The sequence below is a fragment of the Phytophthora infestans genome, genomic scaffold (assembly GCF_000142945.1).
Source record: "Phytophthora infestans T30-4 supercont1.6 genomic scaffold, whole genome shotgun sequence".
Taxonomy (NCBI): Eukaryota; Oomycota; class Peronosporomycetes; order Peronosporales; family Peronosporaceae; genus Phytophthora; species Phytophthora infestans.
Window position 1 is genome coordinate 3,768,181 of NW_003303753.1, and position 9,413 is coordinate 3,777,593.

The following is a 9,413-nucleotide window of genomic DNA, read 5'->3' on the forward strand; positions in this document are numbered from 1 at the left end:
GACTGAGCCGTGCCTATACTACAAGTTCAGGAACGATGTTATCATGTTAGTGTTAGTCTACGTTGATGACATCATGGTGGCCACTAATGATGAGGAGAGCAAACAAAAGCTGTTTGAAGATCTCGATGATGAGTACGGGATCAGGACCAAGGTCGCTTGAAGGAATATCGAGGAATCGAGGTGGATCAAAGCAACAGCGGGATAACTGTCAAGCAGAGTAAGTACGCGAATGATGTGTTGGAGACTTTCGGCTTCAACAACGCGCACGCTGTGGGTAATCCTATATGCGTTTGGTACCATTGGACAAGGATCAACAGACGGATACCAGCTTTGACTACAGAAGAGCGATTGGCATGATGATGTACTTAGCTACTGGAACACGCCCAGATCTAGCGTTTGTGATTGGCCAACTAAGTCGATTCGTAGCCAAACCGTCAGCGAAGCATGTTGGAGCACTGAAACGTGTGCTTCGTTATATTGCTGGAACTGTTGACTACGGTATTACGTATGAGTACTCGACGGAGATGCCAAGTACGGTTGTACTGGATGGCTACTGTGACAGCGACTGAGCGAACGATCCAGAGTCGAGGAAAAGTACAACAGGGTTTGTATTTACACTTGGTGGTGGTGCAGTCTCGTGGATGTCTCGCCGACAATCCATTGTAGATCTCTCTCTACGGCTGAAGCCGAATACGTGGCAGCGTGTGAAGCCACGATGGAGGCAACCGCGGCAAGCAACGTATTGCAAGAACTACTGCAACATCAGGATGTGAAACTGATGCTTGGGATTGATAACTAAGCCGCACACGTGTTGGCAACCAATCCAACATACAGCCGTCGAACCCGACACATTGAACTCCGCTGGCACTTTGTTCAAGAACAAGTGCAGAAGGGAGTTGTGGATCTCTACAAGATCAGAGGCGACGAGAACCCGGCTGATGCGTTTACCAAGCCCCTGGACAAGAACAAGCTGAAGGCTTTGTTGGAGCTTGTGAGCGTGGGTGCCAACCAATCCTCCATCGCGCCGAGAACTGCAACGTGAAGATCAAAGCTTATGCTTTGAAGAAGGCGTGTTGGATTGCATATCGAAGACCCGATGTCGAAGCTGAGTTCAATGTGAGACCTGGTCAACGGGGGTTGGACCAAGTCGCTGAGAAGCAGAGAGACGTGGGCTTCTGCATGAGAGAGGACACAGGTCCTTTACTGGTTGTGAGAGTTTGGTGAGAGAGCTTAAGCAACTAATTTATTCACTTCTACTTTTCCTTCCTGTCCGGCTAGACAGATCGAGTGCAACTTCCAAGATTGCTAGCACTACCTTCCGCAGTAACATGTACTAGTCCCCAAGCATGGATACCGGTAACTTGGTTGCGTTGAATCGATAAGGTAGTTACACAAATCGATGCTACATAACATTCATCAGATAGGTATGTGCATCGAAGGCTCCGTCATCGTTGGCAAACTGCGATGCAGAGCCTGAGTGAGTGGATTCGCTGCTTTCGATAGTTTTCTTAAAGACAATTGGATTTTTTGAATTTGTGGACGCTTTTTAAGAAACAAGGTACACTGTATAAGACAAACATCTTTCTTCGCTGTTTAGTTTGTACGACATGAAGTCGGCCTCAATGACCGATAGCTACGAATATTTACGTACACGCACTCCTTCGACTCGGAGTTTAATGGCGTCTACGACGCACGGAACACTTGCTGTCCGAAGCCGGTGGCGTCGCGGGGGTCTCGATCGATGGAGTCTCCGGAGCCGGGGTAGTTTCGGTCGAAGTGGAGTCCGATTCACCGCTAGAAGGCGACTCCGATTCGCCGCTGGAAGGGGAATCCGATGTTCCGCTCGACGGGGTGTCCGATGTACCGCTGGATGGAAACTCCGAGTCACCGCTCGATGGGGTATCCGACGTTCCGCTGGACGGGGACTCCGAGTCACCGCTCGATGGGGTATCCGACGTTCCGCTGGACGGGGACTCCGAGTCACCGCTTGACGGCGAAGTCTGAGCCGTGCTCGACCCAGAGGTAGTCGAGTTACCGCCACCGCCGCCACCAGCAGGGCCGGACAGTGGTATACAATTCTTGTATACTTGCCAGAGCGTCTTTTGGTCACGACGCTGCAGTGCCAGCCAGTAGAATCGGAACATGCACCCGCCGGACTTACAGGACGAGTAGTCCATCGGCTTAAATACCGAGATGGTTTTCTTCGTGCCATCACCGTACGCGCTCTGGCAATCGTCGTTCTGCAACACCATCTCGTCGTCGAGCCAAATCTCGCACGGACCAGCGTGGACGATGCCACGTGAGAACGTCGCATCACCCGTGGTCGGTGGGTCCTTCGGCGTTGCCTTCGGGTCGGTATTGCCACAGTCCTCACCATAGAGTTTGGCATCGCCGTCAATCATCGTACGAATATCCTTGATATTGTTGGACTTCTTGAGTTGCTTGTAGAGAGCAACGAGACCCTCGTCACCCTTGGCTTTATCCCAGTCACCTTTCCATTGAGGCTGAAGTTCAGCAACCCAAGCCGAAGGGGATTCGGTGCCTTCCTTGAATTCAGCTAAGGGTTTCTCCATGTAGCCATGGGCTTGCACATGGCCGATGGACGTGGCCGCCACTGCGACGGTAGCGAAGAAAACCGTCGTGGAAACCATTTCTCTTGAGCAGCAGTGACAACAAGAAAGAGGTGGCGAGTTGCTGCGGAAAAACCGGGAATGGCCTCATGGCTCGGTAGACCGGGGCGTTGAAATACGATACACGAGGACGAAGCCCAAGGTCGCTACAGCCCTCCGTAAGCATAGCAGATCTTGAAGTGCTAGCATATTAACACGATTTACCATCCCCTCCCCACGATTAACGCAAGATTTGCCAAGCATTTTTCTTCATCGGATTGCACGATTGTCGTCGGTGGAAGTTGCGGAGACATCTGCCGTGTTATGCATCATCTCCAGTCGTTCCGGCGGGCGTCTCTGCACATGTAGAAGCGCTCGGTCGTTGAATTGACAGGCGTGCCAGTTGGTTCACCGCAAGAGCTTCTTCAAGAAATTCAACTGCGCAGATGGAGGATTCATCTTCCCGGGACTTGCCTTCAATGTGCTCCATCTTAGTATTTATTAATAAGGGCTGCCCCAAAGACATCCGAGTCTTGTACACTAAAGAATCTTTAGCTACGATTGCAATCATCGCGCTGGTACTGCCAGTGGTAGGTGCTGAGCGCTGCTTATTGGGCAGTATTCCGATTCAGATTATGGATACATGTAGAGCAAAGCCCAGGAGTCGCTGTACTGTCTCTCGAAATGGAAAGCAGTTCCTCTTAATCCAGAAATAAACGCATTTTAGACGAGCTTTTTTCAAAAGTTTGTAGGCGCTTGAGCCATTTCGGCCTGAATAGCTATCCTATATCAATTTGACATGCCAATACACTGCAAGTTGCAGCCTCCGTTCCTCAAGAATTTATTATCAGGCGGTATCCATCAGCCGACAGCTACTGTACCTGTGTACTGTACAGTACTTCGAAGTTCGAAGTTCGAAGTAATCTTATGATAGAAACGCTGCGAACGACATGCTGACGAATCGTTGATCGATTGTCAGACGATCGATCGACAAACAGCTCAAGTGGCGGAACGAGGATGGTGAGTCGCAAAGCCGTCAACATCTTGACCTGAAGTGTACGGCTTTTTAATATTGCATGGACAGTAATTTTTTAAATAAATACTTAAACTGGTACTAAAATTCAATTTAATGTACAGTATGGAAGCTCAAAGCAGTATTAATACTAATAATTTATGGATATCAGTAATATATCGAATCACTCATTCAACCTACGGTAATGTCGGCACCTGACCTCTTCGTCTTCTATGACCAAAAGTCACACGTTTTAACATTTCTTAAAAAAAACTACGTAGTGGCAAGTCGATTAAGCTAGCGTTGCTCTCACAACTTTATTCGTACGGCACAACAGATCAACCTATCCGATTTAAAAAAATATATATCATACAGACGTTCACGTAACGGGTCCTGAAGCGCATAGACTAGTTCCGTTTGCGGCGGCCGTTGCACTTGCTGCTCGGGGTCGGAGTTACCTCAGGAGTCTCAACCGAAGGTGACTCTGGGGACGGCGTAGTGTCGGAGTTGCCGCTAGTCGGAGTTGTCTGCGACTCCGACTCACCGCTCGCTGGCGACGTCTGCGAGGTGCTCGATCCATCGCCGGTCGACGGGGTTGTCTGTGAGGCACCTCCGCCCGCAGGACCCGAGAGCGGGATGCAGTTCTTGTACACCTGCCAGTACGTTTTGCCGTCTAAACGCTGGAGCGCCAGCCAGTAGAAGCGGAGCATGCAGCCTCCTGACGCACAGGACGAATAGTCCACAGGTTTGAACACCGAGATCGTCTCCTGAGTACCATCGCCATAGGCACTTTGACAGTCGTCGTTCTGAAGCACCATCTTGTCGTCGAGCCAGATCTCGCACGGTCCAGCATGCACAATACCGCGCGAGAAGGTGGCCGTACCGTCGGTAGGAGGGTCTTTCGGTGACACGTCCGGGTTGGTGTAGCCACAGTCGGCACCGTACAGTGAGGTGTCGCTGTCAAGAAGCGTTCGGATGTCCTTGGCATTGTTGGACGCCTTGAGCTCTTTGTAAAGAGCCACGAGACCCTCGTCACCCTTGGCGTTGTTCCAATCACCCTTCCATTGCGGATCGATCTGGACGATCCACTCCGATGTTTTCTTTTTCTTAAACTCGGACTTGGGGTTCTCTATGTAGCCGTGAGCCTGGACGTGGTTGGCAGACATGGCGAAAGCGGAAGCCACAGCCACGAAGAATGTTGCCGACACCATTGCTGTATGCGGATGTGGGGAGGTGCTGAAGAAGACACTAAAAAATGGGGAATGAGGGGAGAACGGGGCTGCGGTATAATAGTCGCGGACAGATCTCACACTCCCGTCATTAGACCCCCTGTACAAGAGGGTGATGCGACTGCTTCGAACACCGTAGTGCACCTGGAATCACGGCACCAACACAGTTAAGCCTTTACGAATCGTTAGACTGAGTAAATTACTTATTTAAGTATCGGCAATTCTCCCTAGACTACGACTCTGTACACGTAAAAGCGAGCCCTTCCGCCTCGTCTTGGCATTTGGTCTTGAAAATCTGACAAACTAACCAACAAATTCACCAAAAGCTAAAAGAAATCATGAAACTATGTTGACACTCAATTGATAGGAAAAACATCCATTCTCCTAGCTGTTTTCTCTGCTTTGAACACCTCGTCGCGCTCTCAGCTGGTACGACACACCGGGGCTTGAACTTGAAGGTCGAGACCCGAACATTTATCCACGTACACTAGTCGCGCGTAGCGTTCTCCTTCCCTTCGGAGTCTAGTAACGACGGCGACGACGGCCGTTGCATTTGCTGCTGGGAGCCGGGGCCGGAGCCATCTCAGGCGTGTCGGCCGGAGGAGTCTCTGGAGCGGAGTTCGACGGCGTCTCTGGAGCGGGGTTGGACGGCGCCTCCGGAGTCTGCTGCTCACCACCAGAGGGGGTGTCTGACTTGCTGCCGCCCTCCATCTTGTCCGAGTCTTCCTTCTTGTCCGAGCCTTCCTCCTTGTCCGAGTCCTCCTTCTTGCTAGAGTCGCCAGTGGATGGAGAGGTCTGCGAGGGATCCTCATCAGGGTTTTTCTGAGACGTGTCCGAGCCACCGCCGGTCGCCGGGTCCTGCTGCGAGGGATCCTCATCAGGGTTTTTCTGAGACGTGTCCGAGCCACCGCCGGTCGCCGGGTCCTGCTGCGAGGCACCTCCACCAGCCGGGCCCGTTAAAGGGATGCAGTTCTTGTACGCCTGCCACACCGTCTTTCCTTTGAGACGCTGCAGCGCGAGCCAGTAGAAACGAAGCATGCAGCCTCCCGCGGCGCACGACGAGTAGTCCACAGGCTTGAAGACCGCGATCGTCTGCTGCGTACCATCACCGTACGCGGACTGGCAGTCGTCATTTTGGAGGACCATTTTATCATCCAGCCAGATCTCACATGGACCAGCGTGGACAATACCACGAGAGAAGGTGGCCGTGCCATCCGAGGGCGGCTCCGAAGGTTTGCCCTTGGGGTCTGTGAAACCGCATTCCTCACCGAACACCGGGTTGCCGTCCATGAGAGACCGGACATCCTTGAAGTTGTTCTTAGGCGCCAGTTCCTTGAACGTAGCCAAAAGACCCTCGTCACCCTTGGACTCGTCCCAGCCTCCCTTCCACTGGGGCTCAATCTCGACAACCCAGTTATTTGTTTTCGAGGCCTTCCAGGAAGGAGCTGGCTTGGCGATGTAGCCGTGGGCCTGTACGTAGTCGATGGTAGTGGCAACTGCCGCGGCAATAGCAAGGATGGATGTCGTGGACACCATGGTTCTTCTTTTGCGAGTGCGTAATTCGAGAAGTGGTACTTACGGTGCTGCAAATTGAGAAATGAACTGTCGAACAGTGGAAACGACCAAGACCCATGCCAATCTCGACGACAACTCCGCTGTACATGTACCGGTAGTTGCTCGCAAATCTACAGCGTTTAGTGCACCGGTTATAAAGTGGATTACCATTTTATTACTTTAGTCCCGGACTAATATCCTGTACTAATATCTTTGACTATTATAATATTTGTTTTGTCCCATCTTGGTTAAGAAAGGTACATTTTTCGCTTTCGAGCAGCACAATCTGGCTAAAGTTTAGCCTAAACTTCACCGTTTCCCACATTGTCCACTAGACAATGTCCACATGGTACAATAGGTGCAAGGCTGTCCAACAAGTTTAGCTTCACGAATTGCCAGCAACCGGCTGACTGTGAGAAATTTCTCTGTTCCCTGGCTCTCCTATCGTAAATCGACCACATGGTCTATTATTAATAGTACATGTAGATGGTCGCAGCTTTACAGTAGTACTGTAAAGCCTATTATAAACGGGTGGTTCTCTTCCAATCATACTACACCATCACGATTCGTGATGCCCTCGACCTTGAAGATCCAAAGTATTTTCGGCCCTTAATCCCTGAAATCCGCCGCTACTTCTTCAAATTCCTCAGCTGGAGCCTAAGTGTCGACGATCGGTCAGACAGGTGAAACGTTTCACATGCCTGATCGATCGTTCACTAAAAAAGCATCGGACGCCGGCGCAACACGCAGGACGACAGCTTCCTATCCTAGTTTTCAATCTCTTCGGTCCTAGTCCACACAATCACGGAGCTTTCACTGGAACTTCTAACCTGCAACCCTTTGTAGTAGGGGATCAGTGGTCATTGACCAGCCGATCGTGCCGTTGTGGGGGAGACATTAAACGACAACTCTCGATTGCGAAAGAGATTGGCGGACGGGCACGAGCTCACATCTTCACATCTTCCGCCGACGCGGCTGGCTGAAGGCGACACCATTACGACTCGACTGTCGCTGTCGACTCTTTACAGGAATCGGCAGTAGTCCGTTGCTTACTCGGACTGTCCGAAGTCGGACTAGTGACTCTTATTTAAAAGCGGTGATTTGGTGAAGCGACCAATGGAGAAATTCGTCCGAATGTCAGGGTTAACCAAAGGGTTTACCAATGGGTTAACTGATAGGATAGGACTTCGACAATTTGATCGAGCTTCTGCAAGTGTTCATGGCCGTATCCTGAGGGTCAGTAGTCGACATACCTTCTTGGTAGACGCGGTCGAGACTGATCGCAAACATGCGCCGATCTTGTAGATTGTTCCCATTACAGAAGTCAATACACCACAATTGTGTTACTGTACATGTAGAGGTGGATCGTGCAATATTGGTAGAAGCGAAGCAGGCATAACCTTTTCATCGTCGCAAGTCGCAGGCCGCTTGTTTGTATTCTTCTAGAAACCACTGCAACTTTCGTTTGCTCCATCGTATTCATCACATACACTCAGGCATTATTTACTGGTAATTCTTCGCCACACTTGAAAACGCAAAACTGCACCGACTGTGAATTTAGTGTCTCAAACGTCCATGAGAGCGCAGACTTCGTATCCATAGTACCCCCCCCCCCAAGACTGATATGGCACTCTTATGTGCGCAGCACTTAAATGAATCTGTTTCACTCTCCGCGCTACCCAATGTGAGCTCGATATATATCATCCATATCGCCACACGTCGCGAAGGCTCAGTCATCTATCTCCAGGATTGTCCGTCATTTTCATCCGATTGACTTGCCTTCTCGCCTGCAAATTCGTGAATGAGACTGGTGCTCTGCATTTTGGCGTCACGTCCCCATTGTTGACAAGGCATGTGTTTTAATATGATTAGAAGAGCAATTAAAATGTTAAAAAAAAATAGAAAAACGACTTCGTAGTATTACAGTATATCTATGCAGCACTACGAAGTCGTAATTTCATGTTGAAGGTTGACCAAATCGAGGCCGCTGCTTAACGCGATCTTGTGCTACACCGAAAAAGACCAAGTCTTTGTTACATGTATGTCTCGTTCTTTGCGATAAGTTTAGCGCTTTTACAGACTACGTAGTATGAAAAGTTGAACAAGCGTGCAATCCACGCTTCCGTGCAAATTTATAATTACTTTTTTTGGGGGGGGGGGGGCTTAGCGTATTAATTGGAAATATTATTTTTAAGCACAATTGTCTTATTTAAACCACCTCCCATTTAAGCAGCTGCAGAGATTCTTCCGTGCCTACGCTGTTCGCTATGGATGAGCTGGCAAGGGAAGGAGATAAAACGACGATGTGATAAGTGAGTTCTGGAGCAACGTCATTCCTTTTTTACTAGGAGTGACATTGTACCAGAACTTAAAAAAATAAAAGAAAGAGCTTACTCTTAAGGTTTTAAGAAATCAGTACTTGCTCTCAGAACTCGAGGTACGAGCTTCTTACCGTCTTTAAGATAGCCACGTACTATTAGCTTGATATAATATTGCTTATTTTAAAACTTTTCTTGATAACTATACGATCGGCGTACATACAGTATTACGGGTGGAAATTTTGAGTCGGGTACTTTTATATTTTGAATCGGATACTTGCGAAATTATATGCTCGATCGGATACTTATGAGTTGGCTACCCTGGTTACTAGTAACCTGCTCAACCGGCAAAAGTGACCAACATAGTTCGAAAAAGAGGGAAGTATATTCGTTTTCAATCGGCTAGTTCTGAATGTTGGGGTTGGTAACCTCCTGGTTACTAGTAGCGCACACGGATCTTAAACGCCAGCAGGATGTTCATGTCGTGTAAACCAAGGTAGTCTTCTCCACTTGAAACTGTCACCAAACTCGCGCTACGCGCGGACCCAAAAACCCTTAGTTGCTCGCTGAGCTCGCTTCGACAAAACCCTAAGCCCGCTCCGGCTTCGCATTCGCTTGTCCACTTGTACAACTGGGTTTAACCCCGCGTGCTACGCACACGGATCTTAAACGCCAGCAGGATGTTCATGTC

General features: G+C 49.6%; 3 protein-coding genes across 3 annotated transcripts; all 3 read right to left on the reverse strand.

Annotated features, from left to right (window-relative positions):
• Positions 1 to 1,673: 1,673 nt before the first annotated feature.
• On the reverse strand, positions 1,674 to 2,651 carry PITG_04947 (uncharacterized protein; the record flags this gene model as incomplete). Its single annotated transcript, XM_002905597.1, has 2 exons — positions 1,674 to 2,567; positions 2,649 to 2,651. 2 exons carry the CDS (start codon positions 2,649 to 2,651, stop codon positions 1,674 to 1,676), a joined length of 897 nt encoding a protein of 298 aa, XP_002905643.1.
• Positions 2,652 to 4,075: 1,424 nt separating this feature from the next.
• On the reverse strand, positions 4,076 to 4,832 carry PITG_04948 (uncharacterized protein; the record flags this gene model as incomplete). Its single annotated transcript, XM_002905598.1, has 2 exons — positions 4,076 to 4,103; positions 4,162 to 4,832. 2 exons carry the CDS (start codon positions 4,830 to 4,832, stop codon positions 4,076 to 4,078), a joined length of 699 nt encoding a protein of 232 aa, XP_002905644.1.
• Positions 4,833 to 5,372: 540 nt separating this feature from the next.
• Positions 5,373 to 6,386, reverse strand: PITG_04949 (uncharacterized protein; the record flags this gene model as incomplete). Its single annotated transcript, XM_002905599.1, has 1 exon — positions 5,373 to 6,386. One exon carries the CDS (start codon positions 6,384 to 6,386, stop codon positions 5,373 to 5,375), a length of 1,014 nt encoding a protein of 337 aa, XP_002905645.1.
• Between the last annotated feature and the right edge of the window lie 3,027 nt (positions 6,387 to 9,413).